Genomic DNA, 20,762 nt, shown 5'->3' with positions numbered 1-20,762 from the left:
TCCCGGCGGCTCCGTCCCGGGCGCTGGGCGGAGGCGGCGCCTGCCACCGCCGGCCTCAGTACGCAGGGCTGGTGCTTAATGGTTTTCCTGGAGCGGAGCCAGGGAACGCGGTGACTTGCACGATGCCGAATCCTTCGACGTGGGGGAGGGAGGCAAGAAAATTCAGCCATTCCCAATCAAAAGCTCCTCGTGTCCTACCTCCCTCCAACGCCGCGGTGAAGATGGGCCGGATTTAGTCGAGCAGATGATGCTGCATCCGGCCCCGGGAAGCCACGAGGACGCTGACGGCCRTGAGCCGGCAGCCCCTCGGCTCGTCCCGTCCCRTCCCAKCCCGCTGCGTTTCCCACCCTCGCCTTCCTTTGCTGAGTGCAACGCACTAAATTTCCTGCCTCTGGGGCAGAAAGGGCTTTTTCTGAATGTTTCAGGTCTCCTTCTCCTCTTCCTCCTGCTCTCGTTTGTCATTCTGCGAAAGGCACCTGCTGCCGGTGGGGAAACCAAKTGCACTGATTAAGCGACTCCTGCTGCCGCCGGGCCTCCCAGGCTTGGCGTGGGCTAGGTGTGCAAAGCTGAATCCTTCCCTGCTGCCCACTCCAGGGGGGACGGCAGGATCAGCCCATGAGTTTCGCTCTCCCTTGAAACACGAGCTGCCAGTAGCGTTTTCCCCCAAAGTGTTTTGCTGGTCAGGTGGAACAGGAGCCCTCCAGGCTGCCTGGGCTCTTCCCAGGATGAATTTTGGCCTCCTGAGCCAAATGCTGAGAAAGCACTGAAAAACTGCAGCAAATTAGATTGCTTTTTGGTACTTGTTTTTCCTCCAGAGCAAACGGTCCTTTGCTGGAGAAGCGGGAACGGTGCCTGGGAGCTCGGTGAGGTCCCGCTTGCTGCTCGCAGCCCCCGGCTGGCTCTGGCTGGCGAGACGGCTCTGCACCTCGCTCCGGGCGCATCGCCCGCCTTCTCCTCCCCGTGTTTCCATCCCCTCCTGCCTTCTTCCTCTCTCTTTCCAGCGTTTCCGTGAGCCCATCCCTTTCTCTGCTGCGGAGGCAATGAAGGAGCGGAGGACTAGTCTCCGGGATCCACCTTTCCGGATGACTTTAGCTGTTTTCTCCCAGCCTGAGGTTATCCCTGCCATGGTCCTGTCCCCGACTCGGGGCAGTGAGGGACGAGGAGATGGCAACTTATGTGAAATAAAGCCGGCCCCTCCAGCCTGCTGAGGGATGTTTATCCCCCTGCGCAAAGCTTGCGGAAAAGCCTAACGAGTCRTAACGCCCTGGGTCAGCTCTGAACRCGCGGTGGAGGCGTTTTATCAGGTTTTCAGGAAACCTGAAAACTGGCACYGGGTTGGATTTTTCTTATATTCCTTCTGGCCCTGATTTTGCTGCTCCTACAATGAATGGCAAAATTCCCGTGCCCATTCCCAGAGTGGGATCAGGCGATCTTCTCAGCAGGGTGGGGGTGGCTGAGGCCTCTTGGCTCGCTTCGCCCGCGCTCTCCTTCTTTCGATGCATCTGCTCTTCTCTGCGACTCCCAGCAGCGCCYGCCTTGGCCGCCCGGCTCTGCTGCCCGCGGCCGCCTGCCCTGACCGCGTAATGGATGCTGCATTTTCCCCGATGTAACCACTCCATTAATGTCATGCAATTAATGCTTCAGGAAGCATTTTGCAAATATTGATAGCAAGGCAAGAGCTACAGCACAGAAATGGTTGCAACTCTGGTTGTATTATCCTAGTAAGTCCCAGATTACCTAGCTCTGGATGGACCAAGGAAGGTTTCCTTTTGGTGTTCAGGACGGTTTCTTGACTGACCCTGGGAGATGCGCCACTCTCTGCATTTGCACCGAAGTCCTTGGGGATGGTGGGTGCTCAGCACCTTGGCAGATCGGACTGRGTCCTTTTTGTATCAGACGTGCTCATCCCCTTGCACCGGCTGCCGTCCCGTGGCCTGGAGCTGCATGGGGTTTGTGTTGTACRTTCCCCTTTCGGCTCCTGAGCTCTGAAGCAGCCCAAGAGCTGGGCCAACCCAGGCATGTAAAGTGGAAAATAATAAAACCTTATTTCCTCTGCAGGGAGAAACGGTCTCCTGGCTCCTTGTGAGATTAAGATTTGTGCATATATCTGCAAATGTTAGGGGGCAGAGGTTAAGCTGAGCCGTGCAAGGGGAGGAGGTGGCGGTGCTTAGCAATGCAGATCAGATGGCTCTGAGGCCTTCCAGTGCTCATAGCCAAATCCTGGGATATTTGRGGGTTTTAAAGGTAATGAAGTCAGACGGAGGAATGTCACTTGGGTACGAGAGGAGGGATGGGGCAGCTGCACCCCCTCAAGCATGCGCTCAGCTCCTTRGACAGGAGTCTCCTTGCTCTCCTGGTGTCCATGAAGGTGACTAGATGTCTTGAGGGCCATCAGGGTGGTGCCATGCTCTCCTGGGCAGTCTCAGGAGGCAATCCTTGCCGATGCCCCCAGTGGGGAAGCCATCAGAGGAGCGATGGAGAGCCAGGAGAGCAGACTTGGGGGATGCAGCCTTAAGACCCGCGGCTTGGGGTTTGCTCTCCACTGTGCTAGGAGCGGCGAGGCAGAGTGGGCTGGCCGGATGGGACAGCTTCCCCRCATCCCTCGAGTCTCTGCTTGTAAAAATTAGTCTTGCCAAGGAGATGGAGCAATTGCTCCTGGCAGCCATGCAGTTCTAGGAGTAGGTTTTAAGGCCATGCAAAGACAGCAGCTTCCTGGGCACCTCTACCGTGCTGGAGACAGGCACAGACGGTCGCTGCAGCTGGAACCCGCTGTGACCGATTTGCTGCCTCTGCTCCAGCTGAGACGTGCTGTCACGCCTGCTCTGACAGCACTCCGTGCTGCTCTTTGCTACTCCTCTGGTTTTCAGCAAAAGGCCTTGCTTGCTTTACGATGCTTCGTTTTAATCTGTTTCTTTTCAGCTGGAGATTTGCTCGGGGATGGAGAAGTYGAGGGACTTGCGTGGGGGCTAGGGGCTGAGATGAGCAGTTCAACCTAGGGAGAAGGAGCGCAGGGCCTGAGCAGCACAGGCTCTGATGGACGAAGTGCGGGGCCTTTTCTCCCTGATCCCCCTACCCACGTTGGCATCCTTCCCTGAAACCACTTGAAATCTTCAAAATCCTCCCTGCAGTGCTGGTGGCCCCCTGCTCCTCAGGCCGTGGGCAGACTTGGGTGCCAGAGCGGGCTCGGGGGTGAACCGGACCCGCTGCGTGCACCCAGCCGGCGGGCGATGCCCGATGCCTCCCCAGGGCCACGCGCCGGCCCCGGCCCCCGCCCCGATCTCCCCGCGGGCTGCCCTGCCGGCGCTCCCACCATCTCCTCTGCCAGCCCTTCCGGGTGCCCGCCGTAATCCCGGCGCCCTGCCTCCCCCCGCGCTAATCCTATAAACCCTGGGTAAATCCCGCCCTGCCTCTCCGGGGCCCGGCTCAGACGCAGTGGCTGGGGGGGGGTCCCCCTCACTTTTTGGGGTGCTCAGGGSCATCACTCGGAGAAGGCAATGAGTCCCCCCCGCTCAGGGGGTCGCCTGCGCCGGAGCACCGGGAACGGCCCCTGCACCCGGCGCGGCTTTCCCGCGGTGCAGCTTTCCCACGGTCCCCGCAGTGCCCGAGCCCCCGGGGTGCTCGTCTGCGGGGGTCTGCCCGCCCCAGCGGCATGGGGACCGCAGGCAGCGGCCGCTCGCTAGCTCTGGGGGAGCAAAATAGCCTTGATCTCTTTCTGCCTTTAGTTTCCCTCTGCACGAACGGAGGCAAAATGCTTTCGAAGCCTCCGAAGGACAGCGCGGGTTCTCCTGGGGGCTGTTCTCGCGCAGAAGGCAGGCGGCAGCGCGCGGCCCGGCCGAAGGGCTGGGCAAACGCCCGTTCCTCCGAGGATGCGCCTCGGGACGGGACTCCTGCGGCCAAAACAACCGACTCGAGCGGACCCGACCGGTTGCTCCCTGCCACGAACCGCAGCCTCATTGCTGAGGGCGAAGAGCAGGTTGTGCGGGCAGGGGATGGCAGGTCTCTATCAGGCCGAGCCGGAGGTCACCGCCGGGGCCCCGCGACGCCGTTTTTCCCAGGGCTCTTTCGGTTTGATTCGTTCAGGGCTCAGCGTTTCGGGGCGCGCTGCAGGCGCCCGCTCCGGAGYGCCGCTGGCGCTGTCCCGGCCGGGCGGGCTGCTCGCGGCCGCCGCTTTCCRACGCAGATGCTCCGCAGCCGCCTTGCGGCGAGGTCCTGCGTGCACTCCAGCCGGCTAACTACCGGTTAAGTAACTCCAGTAAGTGCCCCTGCAAAGGCAGGAGTTCAAACAGGGGCACGTTTCCGAGGATAATAGCCGAGCGGATCTCTCCCTATGAGGCCTTTMTTCCTATATAACCGCTCCCTGCTGCTGCTCGCCGCATGAAAGGCGCAATGTGTATAAATGAATGCATTGTAATATACCATCCGCTTTGATCACCGTCGGCGGCAGGCGGCCGGAGTAGACGAGCTCYGAGTCCGCTCTTGGATAGCAGCTCCCCCACCCCGTCTCCCTGCTCGCCTCCCTTTCGGACGAGGGTGTTGAGCTAATGGGCAGTTCCTAGAAGGATCGCGCCGCGTGCGGCGATGCCTTGGCTGCGGAAAGGGTGTTTCCGAGCTGCAGCTGAGATGCATGCCTGGGAGCTGACCGAGATATTTTCTTCCTCCTGCAACGTGACGTTCCAGTCTCTGTAACGGAGGCGCCCGGGGTGGGGAGTGGGGATCCAGGTTGCACTTGGCTCTTCCGAGTCCGGACGCTCCCAGCCAGGAAGCGTTCAGCGGGGGGCTTGGTGCGGCCGCTGCGCCGCGGGATGCGCTGCCATGAACACCCTCTCTGCTTCTGTCTCCTCCTCGCAGGCACGTACCAGGGCCAGTGGGTCGGGGGCATGCGCCAGGGCTACGGCGTCCGCCAGAGCGTTCCCTACGGCATGGCGGCGGTTATCAGGTCACCCCTGAGGACCTCCATCAACTCCCTGCGCAGCGAGCACACCAACGGCACCGCGCTGCACCCCGACTCCTCGCCGGCGGTGGCCGGCAGCCCCGCCGTCTCCCGGGGCGGCTTCGTCCTCATGGCCCACAGCGACGCCGAGATCCTCAAGAGCAAGAAGAAGGGCATCTTCCGGCGGTCCCTGCTGAGCGGGCTCAAGCTCCGTAAGTCCGAGTCCAAGAGCTCCTTGGCCAGCCAGCGGAGCAAGCAGAGCTCTTTCCGGAGCGAGGCCGGGATGAGCACGGTCAGCTCCACTGCCAGCGACATCAACTCCACCATCAGCCTGGGCGAAGGTGAGGCCGAGCTCTCCGTCATCGAAGACGACATCGATGCCACCACCACCGAGATCTACGTCGGCGAGTGGAAGAACGACAAGCGGTCGGGCTTCGGGGTGAGCCAGCGCTCGGACGGGCTCAAGTATGAGGGAGAGTGGGCCAACAACAAGCGCAACGGCTACGGCTGCATGACCTTCCCGGACGGCACCAAGGAGGAGGGCAAGTACAAGCAGAACGTCCTYGTCAGCGGCAAGAGGAAGAACCTCATCCCGCTGCGGGCCAGCAAGATCCGCGAGAAGGTGGATCGGGCCGTCGAGGCAGCCGAGAGGGCGGCCACCATCGCCAAGCAGAAAGCAGAGATCGCGGCGTCCAGGTAAGGCAGCCCCGGCGCGTGCCGCGGTGGGGAGGAGGGCGTCGGGCCGGAGGCACGGGGGTCTTGCCCGTAGGCTGTTTTGTGGCCTGCGGGGGAGGTGGGATGAGGCTTTGCAGTAGCAGACGCGCAGGGGATATTTCATTGGAGCTGCTGGAGGCTGGCAGGCGTTACGGCTGGCATCTGCCATCCCAGGCGGCTGTCGGTGCAATCTGGCCCTCCGGAGTCACGCGGGCGAGCAGGCAGCGTCCTGCAAGGCCAAGCCGCTGGGCTTGCCCAGGCGCTGGAGGTGGCCCTGGAGCGGTGTGGATCCAGGCCGAATTGTCCCTCGCAGCCAGCCAAGCCCAAGCAGGCTGCGAATGCAGGACTTTCCCAAAGCAGCAAGCAAGGCAATGCAGAGCTGCCCRGAGCAGCGCAGTTTCCCCGGCACAGAGCCCCAAGCCACCCCAGAGGACTSGATCGAGATGTTTAACTGTAGATAAACCTTGCTAGAAGTCGCTGCGTAGGGATGAGTCTCAGCATCAGCATACTAGACCTTTCATCCCAGGTCCCCAGGACATGTATACCAAAGCACACAAAGTCTCGATTTGTCTCCCCAGTGCATCCCCTGCTCGCTGTGACAGCAGAGTCCTGCTGCTCCAGCCTTGCTCTGGGCCGCTGGAGCCTGGGACGTACCTGGTGCACCCTGGGCGGCTGCTGCGTCTCTGCATCGTTATGAGCAAAGCACAGTTGTACGGGCTCTGCAACCTGCCTGGCCCTTGAACACGTGATTTCTGGCCCAGCACAGAGTCTCATAAAAGATGGGCTTGCCAGAGACCTCCTCAGCATCCCTGGTTCAAAGTCAGTCTGGAGGTGCTGGGTTATTTACCCCGTTGCTTCCTAGCCTCTCTAATGAGTGGGATGACATCCGGAGGTGCCTGCTATCCAAGCAGTTTTCTCTCCATCTCAGTCTCTTTAAATGCTTAGAAGAATTCATGGTTGCATTTCCATCACACCCAGCAGTCCCACCTGAGTCTGGCCTTCCCCTGTGCTTGCTGCTGCGGGGTGRTGGCTCGCGGGGAAGCGGGGAGGAGGGAAGAGGAAGGCTCTGCRCCAGACACAGCAACCCTGCGGGCTAACGAAACCGCGCTCTCCTCGCCGGCTGCCCCGGTTTGTACGCACGCTCACGGCCGACGCAGGCTCAAAGCCTGATTTAGGTTGGACAAGGGTCCAGCCAGCGGCTCAAAGCAGGGCCAGCTTGAGCACCTGGTAGCGGGCTCCCAAAACGCACCTGGAGCTGAGTGACTTGCAACAACCTCCTGGAAAAGAGACGGGAGCCAAGTTCRGAGCAAAGGCTGCTCCGCTGAGTTCAGGGCCCTTCGTGCCACCTTGAGGTGTCATCTGGAGATGGTTTGTTACAGCATGGTCGCTCCTTTCTGTTTCCTGAGAAAATGCTACATGTCTGTCAGGCAGGCAGGGGGAAAGAGGGCTACAGTTAGGGAAGAGTGCAGTTACCACCTCTGTCTCCCGTGTGCGGCTGGTTGTTAGGTCGGGATCATTTGTATGCGGAGTCACACTTGAAATCTTTATCAGCGCGCCTGCTGATGCCTTATCTGCAATGTGAATGAGACTCTCAGGCCTGCTTTGGGAGCATATTTGGGCTTGATGATGTTTTCTACCTTGTGTTGCACCAAGTTGTCAAAGCTTTGGAAAAAAAAAAAATCCCACCAGACTCCCAGGTAGGAAACCAAGCACAGAGCAGCAGAAAGACTGGATCCTGCCCATGTGACCTGGGCATGTGAATGCTCTGGTGTGAAGGCCTGAGCCCTGGCAATGAGGAGCTCTYGTCTGCCGGGGGATGTGTGGGCTGAGGATGGGGGCATCCTTCATGCCRGGTGGCAATCACTCATAATGGTCCTGGAAGGGCATGGGAGCTGGAAATAGAAATCTTCCACAYTGGAAATGCTTTGATAAGCTCTTGACATTTAATATGCCACCTTCTAATCATGAGAGAGGAGAAGAAGGGGAAAAAAACATCCCATGTGGTAGCATTCCAGCACGTGGAAACCTTCTCCCAGCACTGGCTGCAGCGAGGGTGTGAGCGATCGGTGCAGAGCCTGGTGCAAGCTCTGTAGGGCAGGAGCGAGCCCCACAGCGTGCTTGCTGTCCGTGTTTGCAGGCACGCAAACTGCTCGCTTTCCAGAGAGGATCAGGAGAGTTGAGCCCATCCCAACCTGGAGACCCGCAAGAAAAGCTTAGGGTCCGGCAGAAGAGGCTGGTGGGCTCCTCTCTTCTGGCTGTACCCTATGTCTGACCCCAGGCTGACAGCTCCCAAATGCCACTGAAAGGGGAGCTACCAGTTGGAAAATCATTTCCCTGTTGGAGACACCTGTATGTTGCTCTGGGCACCTAGGGACACGGGGTTACGGTGAGTGCTGCAGGCACCCTGTCCCGGTGGGTAATGTGGTCCTTCTCAACTCCACTGGAGAGCACCAGCGGCAACCCTGGAAACCAGGAGGTGACCACACGTGTGCATGGAGGAGAGAGAACAGTCAGGAAATTTGGGGCCCGAACAAAAGACCCTTTTAGTCATCAGTGAAGATGCAGAGAAATAAGTAAGAGGGACTGCACTGCCTTGAGGATACTCCACCAGAGATGAACGAAGGAGCCCGAGTTTAGTATTGCTTGGAGGCCATCTCAGCCCGCGAGCAGCCCGACCTCTGCCTCCTGCGGCCCGGCTCCCCCCACCGCTTCCGCTCCTTCCTACCCAGCCTGGTTTTGAGCGGACGCACGTGAGAGAAAGCAAGCGGAGCCGCGCCGGGTGCTCTCTGCACCGCGCGGACATCGCCCCCGGTGCAGGAGGGCTGCCGGCCYGCTGAAAAGCGCGTTATTGATTGCGCTGCGCTGCGCAGCGCGCGGCCCTCGCCGGGCGAGCCGAGGACGGACCGGCKCCAGCGTGACGTGCGCGGTGCATTAGCGCTGGGTTAGTAACCACCAACGGCAGCCGTGCCTTCCATTTTTGCTCCGGCTCTGCTAATGGCTTATGCAAAGGMCGCAAAAATTATCAACGAGGGGTTGAACCGCGCGGCCCCGGACGGGTCGGTTCGCGTTTAGCTGAGGCTGCGCTGCGTCTCGCGCGCCGTGGGCCGGGCTCTGCCAGCGCCGCCCCCGGGCCGACGGGCACCTTTAATCCCCCGCGGGTCGCTTGCCCGGCGCTCGGGTGCCCTCCGAGGCGCTCCGCGGCGCGCAGAACCGTGCGGCTGCACGGGTTTGCAAACCTGCACGTGGCCGGAAAGGCTTCCACGTAATTGAGGTGATTCATTTTAAAGCTCCTCAATGAATTAAATCCCGCCTGCAGCGCCCGCACCAAATTCCACGGGCCGAACCGAACGAAAGCCGTGAAACGCGCGGGCGTGAGCGAGGCGGCGGGGAGCACGGCGGTTGTGCACGCGCGTGTCCGCGTGCGTGTGTGTGCCCTCTTCTGCCTAATAACACGGCTGAGTTCACTGTGCAGCCTCTCCCTTGGTGGGGGAAAAAAATATGTGCCCACCCACGTATTTCATTAAATTTGTAAGAACTCGGTATTTTTGAAAACTCTACCGCTCTGTCAAATTTGGTTGGAATTGGCCAACACGTTCAAAAGTTATTAGTGTGGGAGTGATGGCATATAGATATATAAACAGCACAATCACATAAGTAAGCCCCATTTCCTGMGGAAAGTAGGCTAAAAAACATAGCGTGCTGCAGACAAGTAAATTGGATTCCTAAAGTTGTTCTAGTGTGCACAGCGTATGATGTTGTCTGTGACCCAGAGACGTAAGCTCATTAAAAGAATAGTTTTTAGGTTCAGTGGATGATTCTCTCCAAATTTCTCCAATGCAATTAAATGAAAATGAAAGAACATTTTCTTTGCTCGTCTATCTATCTATCATCTCCTGCATGCCAAAGCAGTTCCTGCAAAGTCACTGGGCTAGAAGAGCTGTGAATCAGGTCCGAAGAGCAAATATTGATAATAACTGTTGGTTTTCAAGCATGGTAAGGGAGGGAGCCCTTTTCACCCCGCCTGAAATGAAAGCTCTGGGCATGCAGAAGGCTGTCGCGGTGCCCTGGGACGTTTCATCCCTGGGACAAAAACCCGTTTCTCTTCTTACTGCTGTCCCGAGAGGAAGAAGGGTGCACTAAAGACGCAGGATCTCATTAGCAATAACACCCATGTGTAAAGCAACCGCTGGGCTGTTTAGGAGGGAAGGGGCTTTGGGCAAGCTCCCAGGTCCTCCGTCAGGGCAGCGGCTCTGGGACCTGTTGTTCAGCCCCTTTCACAACAGCTCCTCGGAGCAGCTCATGCGGTAACACCCCGGAGGGGATGCTGTTTGCAGGTTAGTCCTAAGTAATGCACTTGGAGGCATAATTATAGCCGAGCCATTTGCAACCGATGAGAAAAATATAATTAAGCTCAATATTCTCAGCAGAGCTTGGACTACAAATTACCACAGTGTCACTCAACTTCAGAAAGAGAAATGGGAGGAAAAAAAAAAGGAAGAGGAAGCTAATAAAGAGAACCTGACAGCAAGGACGGGTAAATGAAAGCATTTGGACCCAGCGTGGATGCTCCTGCAGGATGCAGCAGCGAAGGCTAAGAAAACATCCGTGCTCTGGCACACAATAGGGAGCGGGGAGGCAAGAAAAGCCCCGGAGAGCTGAACAGCAAAGTGCAAAAGGCTGCTTGAGCCAAACAGGTATTTTCTTCAGAAAATGGAAATGCAGCCCGGGCAAAACCCACAGAAAAGAACAGATGCCGCAGTTCTCATCCCGAACGGTTTAAGTCGCGGTAATGTCGCTACCGGCAGTACACCCAGCTGTAATAATGCTGCTTAATGCTCGCGCCGGCCTGCGCCCGCAGCCCTGCACTTGTGCTTCGCTGGGCTCGATTTAAGGGTTTCTGCTGGCTTTGGGATGCCTCCGCAGGGGCGTCCAGCCCGAGCTGGGCAGCCGCGGAGGCGGCGCGGGAGCCCTTCTCCGACCGTTTTCCCTGCAAACCTGCAGCATCCGCGACCCCCCCCCCCCCCCCGCACCCCTGGCTTTAGCTTTGCGCTGTGCAAGCATCGCCTCGTCCCCTTGCTCCGGGCCCGCCCGGATGGCGCCCGGGCGAGGGCTCGGGCCCCTCCCGGCCTCTCCRTCCCGCTCCGACGCGGAGGAAGGGATAAAGCACCTCGAAGCCGGGGCGCTCGAGCAGCGGCGCAGCCGGATGCGGCTCCCTGCGCGCATCCCCGCCGTCGCTCTGTAAGTCCTCTCTCGCYGCCAGTTTAATAGCTTCCTGCTCGCACGGGACTCAGGGCGTTAAGCCCTTCCGTGCCGGGTCAAAAGTCTGGGAGCGAGCGGCGGCGCTGGGGACGGGCCGCAGCGAGCAGCTCTGGGCAGCGTTTGCTCCGTCCCCGGGACGCGGGCGTTTGCTGCAGGGCTGGCGACTGCGGGAGCGGCTGCCTCTTCCTCCTCGTCCTCCTCCTCCTCCTCTCCCTCGCCGCCGCGGCGGCCCGGATCAGCCGATCCGGCTGGTTTCTCATCCGAGCCTTTTGCAGGCTTCGCGCATGGGCTGAGCCGCACCGGCACGAGCGGGAGGGCGTCCGCCACCCGCCAGCTCTCAGGAGGAGCAGCCTGTCCCCAGAAGCTGGGGGGGGGGGGGCAGATCCTGCTTTTCCTTGCTGCTGCTTTTCCTATTCAGCGAGCAGAAACTGCAGAGTTGCTTTTCTCCSTGATCCTTGGAGCGATCCTCCCACACCCTGCGCAGCTGGCTTGCAGGCAGGCTGGCTCGGAGCCCCGGCGCCCTCCTCCTCTTCCTCCTCCTCCTCATCCTCCTCCTCATCCTCACCCTCTGCAGCCTGCCAGCAACAGGAGCGAGAGCCCAGGAGCAGAGCAGCAGGTCTGTGCTCGAGGCCGGCAGCATCCGTCGAGCCTGTAACAAGGCAGAGGTTTCCCTGCAGCGCTGGAGCAGCKCTGGCACGTGCAGCTCCGAGCGCAACACCCGGGCTGCTGGGCCGGTCGCTTTCCGAGACGGGTTTTTTTTTCCAGCGTTTGCAGTGAAACGGGGCTGCTACAGGTGGTTTCTGCAGCAACCTGCCCCGGACCCTGGCCCTCCCGGCCGGCGGGGCGCTGCGGAGGAGCCCTGGGGCAGAGCGGACGTCTGCCGCCTCCCTCCCGACGGCTGCGGACCGTTCCTCAGCGCGTCCGAGGCCGATGCAGCTCCAGGCCTCGGCCTGGATCCAGGCAGCGCTGGAGCTCGAGTATTAACTTTGATTAAATGAGTTTGCAGATGACTCTGGACCGGCTTTTCTCCGGCTGGCTCCAGAACGGGAGGTTTGGTGTTGAGCGACTGCCGAAACGACGGCCGGCGAGAGGAGCGGGCGGCTCGCGAGCAGAGCGGGGGAAGGCTCCGGCGCGCTGCCCCTTTCGGGCCTTGGGCAGCAGAACGAAAAAAATTGCCTGGAAAGTTCATTTGCCAAAATGACTGTTCTGATTGCCCCAAACTTGCAAAAATGCCAAGTTATCGCTCCTTTGAAGCCTGACTTGCCCGGAGACAGCGAGCTGCGAGAGGAACGCAGGATCCAGCCTGGAGTCATTAAAGGCAGCGGCATGTACAGCCAAACTAAATGCTACACGTGTCCAAGCAGGCTGAGTTATGGCTGCTCGGGGAGCGCTAGCTTGGCCTGTTGTGCATTTAAAAATCTCCACCCGACTGCGGCATTGATGTAGGGCTTTTCTGCTGTTTTCTTTTTGCATTTAATCCAGATGGTATAGAGCTGCAGCATGCGGAATAACCAGCGCTGCCCAGGTTCCTTGGAGATTTTGTGCCTTCGCTTGACTTTTCTTGGGTTTTTTTCATTTTTTTTCCCCCCAAAGGTTGTTTGTGATTTCTTCCAAACTGTTTTGCCTCCTGCCTGCAAGTGGCAGGATCATTTGTAATGCGCTATTTTTGCACGGGGTTAGAGGAGCGTTTGTGCCTTTGGGATGTGCGCGTGGCCGGCTGTCTACCAGCGCTGTGCCGGAGCCGGGGATGGAGGGAGATGTCAGTATTTCCCACTTCCTCTCCCACTGTCCAAACGGGCAGACGCCTTTTCCATTAGGTACCTGACAGCCAGTAAAATCATGGAAATCCAAACCACAGGCCGTGGGAAAGTGGGAGCCATCCCCCTCCATCCCGCTCCTTCCCCGCCAGAGCGGCTCCCGTGGGATTTTGCATCGCCAGCGTCGCCTGTCAGCCCTGCCTTTCACCAGGGGGTACTGCAATTCCTCCCTGATTTATAGGAAAAGGGGAAATGGGGGCGGCCCCCCYGGCACGGAGGGGCTCTGCCTGGCGGAGGCCGCCCCGTGCTCAYCTGCGCCCGCGGGAGCTCCGCTGCCCGTGACGGGTGGCAGGCGCGAGGAGACTCCCGCTCCAGATGTTAATCATCTTGCGAGCTGTAAATAACGTTTCAGGACAGCTTATGCATCGTCTCCGGCACGAAAGCCCCATCCGCTTTGCCCTTGCTGGCAGGCAAAAAAATGAAAAGTGAGGAAACCCGGTGGGAGGGAAGTCTGCGGGTGTGCGTGGCTCTGCTTACGTGCGCCTTTGCCGGGCAGCGCTGCTGAGGAGCATCGTGGTAACGGTGCAGGTCGGCCGTCGGGCCGAGCTGAAGCCCGTCCGACCGAGCCCCTCGGAGTCGATGGACTCTGATTTGTTTTTTCYGGTTCTGGCACTTTTTGTGCAGAAAAGGATAAAACAAAAACCTGAGCAGCCCCTGCAACCATGCAGCCCTCAGTTTTTTTCTGCACCACCCTCCCTCGAATTAAAAAAAAAAAAAAAACTCGATATTTCAGTGCAAAATAGCGAATGATGCCTTAGTGAATTCCCTCTCCTTTTGTAAGCTCCAAAAAAAGGAAAAAGGATGAGGAGCGTCTGGCGCAGGTGCCTGCAGCAATGAACTAAGTGGGAACAGGCTCCTTCCCAGTTTCCATGACTTTCTGAGATCCAGACTTTCTGCATCCCAGCTGGGATCCGGGCAGCTCCTCTCTGCCTGCTCCCGCTTGGTAACACTTTCCCAGGGTAACACTGTATTTCCCAGGGCAACATCTGCAGGGAAACTCARATTTGGGCTTGTGACCAAAGCATTTTCCACATTTGTCTGCGTTTCACTTGGGCAAGAGCAAGCAAACACATCCAGTTATTTTTTTTCAGGATTAAGTGGTTTGGCTTTGCTTTTTGATGCAGAACAATTTTTGCAGCTGAAATGTGCTGGCGGGACACTTTTTTCACRGCCTGCTTGCCTGAAATAAGCATTCCCTCTGCCGGGGGCAAGGCTAGAAATCCCCAGACTCTTCCTTTTGCTTTCTCACGGCTGGGAAGCGTCCTGCTTCGCCAGCCGCGGGGAAGCGGCTGAGCGCAGGCGTCCTCCCGCGCTGCGGCGGAGCAGGCGCCGGGGAGTGGGTTTTATCGGGGCAATAAASAGCAGCTAGGGAAAAATAACGAGCAGGTTGTTGACTGCTGCCGTCTCCCAGTGCCCTAAGGGAAGCGGCTAGGCRGAGCGGTGCCCTCGCTCGCTGCTGCTCCGGTTTCGGGGCTCTCCTCGGGGCGACCGAGCCCGCGGCAGCGCCGGCGGGGCTCGGCGCCGTCGGTAGCCTCGGGAGAGGGTTGCATCAGCGCTCGGCCTCTCCCCGCCGGCTCTGCGATCCGTTTACCGGCATCRATCGCTCGGGGACTTGGGTTTTATGCTCCTTGGCGCGTCTGGGGCTGATGCAATTAGGGCCGGATCCGGCTCTCAGCTGGGCCCGAGGGAGCGGGAAGTAACCCYGGACGAGTCGGGAAAGCCGGGCGCATCTCTGACTTTTTCCTAAGGTGTTTCCATGCGGATAGTCTCTGTTTTAATTGAATTTTCCAATTGGAAAAACATAGGAACCTCTCTGTGTCGAAGGCGGGGGAAGCATCCCTTCCGCTGGAAGACAAGGACGCATTTAAAAAAAGAACAAAAAAAGAAAAAAAAAAGAAAAAAAAAGGCTTTCGTCTGCTCTAACAGTAGATTTTAATCATTTTCTCTTAATTAGTCGCCCAGCTGAAGCGGCGCCCGCGCTTGCGCCAAGCCCCCGCGCTGGAGGCAGCTCGCAGGCCGCGGGGCTCCGGCGGCGCGTGGGCGCTCCGGCTCCGCGCTCCCGCGCCGCTTCCAGCCTCTTCAGGCACCGCTGGAGCTTTGCTCGGTTTTATTTTCCCGCGGTTTCCTCCTGAAGCCGCGCGGTGCCGCGGAGCTGCTCAGGCCGCCGTTGCYGAGAGCTCAACCCTTTTTGGCCAAAACAGCCCCGAGCTCCAGATTCGCCACAAAAGCCCTTGCAGAGGCGCAAGGCGGGCCGGAGCGGCCGTCGCCGTTCCTGAAAAGCCATGTTCTCCCTTTAAAATCAATTTATTCCAGCTGCTTATAGAGTGGCCGGAGCCGGTAGGCCTGGCATTGCGTGGCACCCGGAGAAATTAGTCCTTCCGCTGTCACTTCTGGCCAAATCGCAGGAGATCTGCGAAGATTTGCAGAAATCTGGTTGCGATTTTCCCTTCCCTCTGATCAGTTCTTCTTGCCAATTTGACCACTTGCCCGGCCATAAGCAGAGAGGAGAGAGTCAGCCTGGCAAAAGTTAATAAATAAGTTATCCCACGCCAGCCCCAGAGCGGACTCTCTGCCCCAAACTGAACCAAACTCTTGCATMTCATCACCTATCATCAGCCATCGTCCCCATGGCTCTTCCTCGCCCCGTCCTTGCCCAAACACCTTGCAGCCAGCTCAGTCCTGGTGGACAAATGCACTAAAATGGGATTTAGAGGTTGGAAATGCTGCTCGAAAGCCTTTACGGGCCACTGAGGGCGGAGGAAACCTGGATGAAAGAAGGATTTGGCCTTATTTTTCCTGTGGTTTCTAGGCTGGCTCCTCTGCCCGGGAGGTTTATCGGGGCCCGTGGGGCAGGTCTGGAGCCGCATCAGCCGTGCGCGACCGTGCCACAGCCTGGCGGTGGCCTCCCCAGCCTGCGCCGCTGGCTTCAGCTAGGAGCAAACTCCCGTGCTGGAGCAGTACCCCGATGCCGTTAGGGGTGTCCTTCCCTTCCAGCACGCGTGTCGTGGAGAAAGACCTGCTTTACAAGGAAATAAAGTCAAGCAATTAGCTGGGGAATTAAGATTTAGTGCGTGCTGCGAACAGCAGGCATATATAAAGGAGACAGCTGTTAAATTTAGTATGTGACAAAGTCATGCGAACACTAACTGGATTACTTGCATTTATTTGGGAATACTTATGTATTTTATTATGCAACGCGTAGATCATCGTAATTCTGCTTTTCACTCCTGCAAGCATCTTAGAGAGCATTACAAACAACTAAGCTTGCTCCGCGCTGCATCCGCGCCGCATCCGCGCCGCATCTGCACCGCAGCCGTTGGGGATGTTCTGGACTGGAGGTGGCTTAATTAACGTGGTTGATTTTAACTCTGCCTGGGCCACATCCCAAGCTGCGGCTCTTCCTGGAGTCGGCGGGGACGAGCCCGGCCCGGGAGGCGCCGGAGCGAGCTTCGGGCAGAGCCGCTGCCCCGGGGATGGGCATCCTCGACCCGTTTTGGGTGAGCGCGGCGCCGGGCGCTGCCGAGCCRGCGGCTCCTGGGCGCTTGCAGCATCCCTCGCCGGCGGCGCACTGCAAGACGCGACTGCTCTTGCCTCCGGTTGCGTCTCCGGGGAGGAGTTCGGGGAGGCGGCGTGTGATCCTGCCTGCTGAGCCTGGTCCAGACGCTACCAGACGTTATTAATTCTCTGTGCCGGGCCAGCAGGGACTGGCAGCCTGCTGTATCAATGTGCTGCGGCATGGAAGAGACAGTCCCTGCCCTAAAAAGCTGCCGGGCGGAGGAGCGAGCCGGCGAGGAGCGCCGGAGCCGGCGCGGCGGGGCCGGAGATGTCCCCGCCGAGATGCTCCCGCGGAAAACACCGGGCGTTCCCACGGGCGCCGGCTGCTCCGGCAGCCTTTCGCCGGCGCTTTGCCCCGCTTCGCGCCGSGCGTCTCCCCGAGGAGCCGGGCGCGGGGCCAGCCGGGCGCGGGGCCCGTCCCTGGCCCCGGTCTCCGTTTATAGGAGCCTGTCAGAAATGACACTCCGCTCGGAGCAGATGTAGAAAAATTAGAGGGAATTCAGGGAGCGGCAGAAAAAAATGATTAAAGGAGATGGAGGGACTGATTTTGGAGGGAAAAGAAATCAGCTGAGCTATTTATAACGCTGCCTGCACCAGCGTGTGTAGGAGCAGGCGTTTTTTTTCTTTCTTTTTTTTTAAGTGCCTAAGAGAGCTGAGCTACAGGGAAGGGACAAATGGGGACCGGTCCGGCAAGGCTGCGCCCAGGGCAGCTGCGGGGGGATGGCGGGGTGGAATGTCTCCGCCAGCACCTCGCATGCACCGTGGAAATGCCCTGAGAACGGTGCCTCCAGGGTATTGGGGCAGCACCGGCTGCATCCGCTCCTCACCCTTCCCGTGGGGACTAATGATGCTTGCGTGTGTACGTCAAACGGGGGGGAAATCTTCAATTTGTCATCCAGAAGTGAATGGTTTGGTCAAGGAAAGCTTTAAATTCATAAATTCAACGTTAGCGGCTTATGGGCACTGCAGAAGCAGAGGTTTCTGCAGCYGCCTGCCGGGGCTGGCTCCTTCCCGCAGCGGCGCATCCGTGAGCCCTTTCCCGACGGAGGAGACGGGCTCGTGCCTTCTCCGGGGCGTGAAACCGACGGACGCGAACCTGGGCGCAGACGCCGGGCCCCGTGCGGAGCCTCGGCCGCGCGATGCCGAGGGGCTCCGGCGCTGGGGCCGTGCCCAAGCGCTTCGCCGGCGCTGCCGTCCCCGCTGCCTAACGCGGTCCTTGTCTCTCTCCGGTTGCCTTGCAGGACGTCCCACTCCCGGGCCAAGGCGGACGCGGCCGTGGCAGCGGCGCAGAAAGCTCAGGAGGAAGCGCGCATCGCCAGGATCACTGCCAAAGAGTTCTCGCCTTCCTTCCAGCACAGGGAAAACGGTCAGTGCGCGCCGGCCGGCACGCGGTGCGGTCGGAGCCGCCGGGGCCCCTCCGGACCCGGGAGACGCGGAGCCGACCGCGGGCGGGCTGCGGGCTCGGGCGCCGGCGCGCGGAGGGCTAGCGGCCGAGGCATGCAGGAGTGGAATGGTCTAAGCCTCCACAGCAATAATTAACACAGTAATTAATATATGTGAATGGTTTTATTCGATAGTTTCCCTGCACTGAAGCCTCCTTAGAAGGCGTCGATCATTATTCCCCCCCCCCCAGCTCTTTAACTGAAGATTACTCATTTGCCTTAATTGCTCCAGGGGCTGCTGCTGGTGGTGACTCATTCCTGCTGCGGTCCGGCGCGAGCGAGCGGGCAGCGCGGGCTCCGCGCACCTTTGGGACGAGCCGGCGGGGCAGCCGGTGTCRTTCAGCCGCCAGCGGCGGCGGTGGCAGCGGCCGGGTGCCGTTTCCTCCGCGCGAGTGGCAGGACGCCGGCGAGCTCGGCCCCGGCGCGCGGTGCTGCAGCGAGTTGGCTGCCGCTGCAAACCTGCCGGGTCGAGACGGGGCGCGCGGGGCAGCCAGCCGGGGTGCCACGTCCTCCGGAGCGCTGGCACAACCATGCTTCCAGGAACACCACGTGCTCCCCYGGCTAATCTTAGCTCGGAATAATCGTCGAGCATCGGCGGGCGGCGAAAGCCGGCAASGCGGCACCGTGCAGCCGACCGGTTCCTCTGCAAGGCGGCAGCCGCGCGCGTGGGGCCGGCGGCTGCGGGCGCCCGGCGGCTTCGCTGCTGCGGGGGACGAGGCGGCGTGATCTCAGTGCCTTGCAGGTCTGCGCTGGGGAGGGGGCGTGGTTAAGACCAGAGGTCTCTTAATTAACTTGTCCCCGGTGCTGCTGTCGTGGAGGAGGATGTTGCAGAGGGGTTCGCCCCCATTGCGAGGCATCTTGCACCTGCGAGCGATTTCGGCGAGCCCCCGGGGCAGTGTGCGGGAGAGGGAGATGCTGCCGCAGGGCTTGGGGCGCCCGGGACACCTCCGGCTGATGCCAAGGGGAAGGAGCAGCAGGGCAGCAGCCCTGCGGCCGGTTGTTTCAGCTTTCCAGACTTTGGGGTCTTCAGAGCCGGAGGGAAGGTGGCAGTGGAAATTCCTGCATCAGAAGGAAGAGCCCCAGAGACCTGAACAGGGAAAGATGAGCCAAAGCCTGAGATGAACCGAGACACTCGGTTTTGGGTTTGATAGCTGGCTTTACAGCTTTCCCATACATTTCGGGGCCGTGCTGCACGGGAACGGGACGGGTGGGGTTTCCCGTGAGCCACAGCCACCGCTCGCAGCCTTGCCTGCTGCTCAGGGCTGACCTCCGTCTGCCGCTTCCCACCAGGACGAGGTTTCCTCAGGGCCACCAGGGATAAATGCAGGGGCTTTGGGCTCCCACAGATGACTAGGGAACAAACTAGGACTGACGCATCTGAGCATTGTCTGAAAACACAGACAAAAACCCAGCATTTTCTGTGGAAATAATAAAAAAAATTACAGTCATTGGAAGTCCAATTTCCCATTGAGAAATTGCCTCACTGGGAAACTTCCAGGCAGCCTCAGCACTATTTACCGCCTCTGCTTTACATGCCTCGACAGGGAGCTCCGGGCCGGMSGCCGTGCYYGCAGCCCGAGCCGGCCGCCGGCCTYGCGCCCCRGCRGTCCCGCCGCYGGCACGGAGCAGGAGGCCGGCGAAGGCCACATCCCGGTGGTGGCACCTCCCGAGAAGTTGCAATAGAGAAAATTACTCAGCAGAAGCAGAGAGATTAGAGCAAGCGCTTCAGAGCATTTATTTTTAAACCATGGTAAGAAAATTGAGTTCTTCCTTTCTGAGACTCATTTCTTGTCTAGCCATAGCAATTGCAATTAGACGCATTTCAGGGGCATTAGGCAGTTAATATATTTATCAAATTATTCACGTAATTTAGCGTAGCTTTGGCTGGGAACAACTATGCCTTGCGAGGGTACAGTGAGAACTAAACACTACTAGCTTTCACTCCTTCATAACAGTTTGGTGGTCCATAAAGGATTAATACAGTGGAGATTTTGTARTAGTCTGCTTGAGGACTGGGGCCCTCCTCAGCTTCCTCTGCCCCAGGCAGCAGGGGAACTCAGCCAAAACTGAGAACTCAGCTCTTTCAGTCTTTCCTCGTGGATCATTTTTCCAGACCTCTGGTCATTCATCATTTTCCGTGCTCTCCTGTGGATTTGTTCTGACTTGTCCTTATCTTTAGCGAAGTCTGGTGCTCAAAAACCGGATGCGGTGCRTCTGCTGAGAGCTTCCCTGTGCTGCACGCAGCAGGAGGATGGCTGCACAGCGCAGCACGCTTCTCGTCTGGCTTTTGGGGTGATGGGGTTGGTTTCTTCTTCGTTTTTGCAGCAGAAAACATTGTTCGGTACTTTTCAGGACCTGCCACTTCCATGCAATAACATGCATGCAATAATAGTGCTCTCCTGGCTGCAGCAGAGTCAAATTAAGAGGCTCCCCCTGCCCGGCCCTGGTCCCAGTGACCCCTAGCCCAGCTTTTGCACAAAGGCTTTTGATACAAAACTTCTCTCCTGCCCCCCACATCTGCTTAGTTAATCAGGTGACATTAAGGGAGCTGAGTTAGGGAGTATTTCTGCAGGGGGTTATGCCGGCACTCCTGCCTTGCAGGGCGTGGGCCAGTGGTGGAGCTGAGGATGGTGAAGCCGGTATTGCTGCAGCCAGGCTCCCGGGGCAGCCGCTGCAAACACAGCACGGCGCAAACACCTGAAAATGAGAGTCAGGGATGCTGCATGGTCCGGGAGCTATTTGCAGTCCTGCTGAAGCTCGGCACCCCTTGCTCTTGCCCAACTGCGAGGCCTGGGCACCCACGTGGTGTCCCGTCKCGCTGGGCTCTGGGCGAGCCCTGCCTGGCTGTCCCTGCGGTCATCTCCAAGCCCAGTGAGGGAGGCTGAATGGGGAAAGCTGCATGCCYTGCTCAGCTGGACGGGGCAGGAAGGCTGTAGCGGTTAAAGGGAAAATGGACTCGCCATTTGCAGTTCCATTTTGGTTGAGGTAGGGTGGCTTTTTTTTTTCCTCCCTGATGGGAGGCTCCCCCAATGCAGCACATCTGCC

General features: G+C 59.1%; 1 protein-coding gene across 1 annotated transcript in view; it reads left to right on the top strand.

The window, feature by feature from the left end:
• The window catches only part of JPH3 (junctophilin 3), a 44,135-nt gene that overhangs the window by 7,079 nt on the left and 16,294 nt on the right, over positions 1 to 20,762 (top strand). The window contains exons 2-3 of the mRNA XM_085310144.1: positions 4,849 to 5,626; positions 17,517 to 17,641. Coding sequence (XP_085166270.1) covers positions 4,849 to 5,626; positions 17,517 to 17,641 — 903 coding nt within the window. The remainder of the gene's footprint in view (positions 1 to 4,848; positions 5,627 to 17,516; positions 17,642 to 20,762) is intronic.

Source organism: Rhea americana, unplaced genomic scaffold (genome assembly GCF_003343005.1).
Source record: "Rhea americana isolate MKP2758 unplaced genomic scaffold, rheAme1 scaffold_311, whole genome shotgun sequence".
Lineage (NCBI taxonomy): Eukaryota > Metazoa > Chordata > Aves > Rheiformes > Rheidae > Rhea > Rhea americana.
The sequence above is the reverse complement of the archived record's forward strand: the minus strand, read 5'-3'. Positions and strand labels throughout refer to the sequence as shown.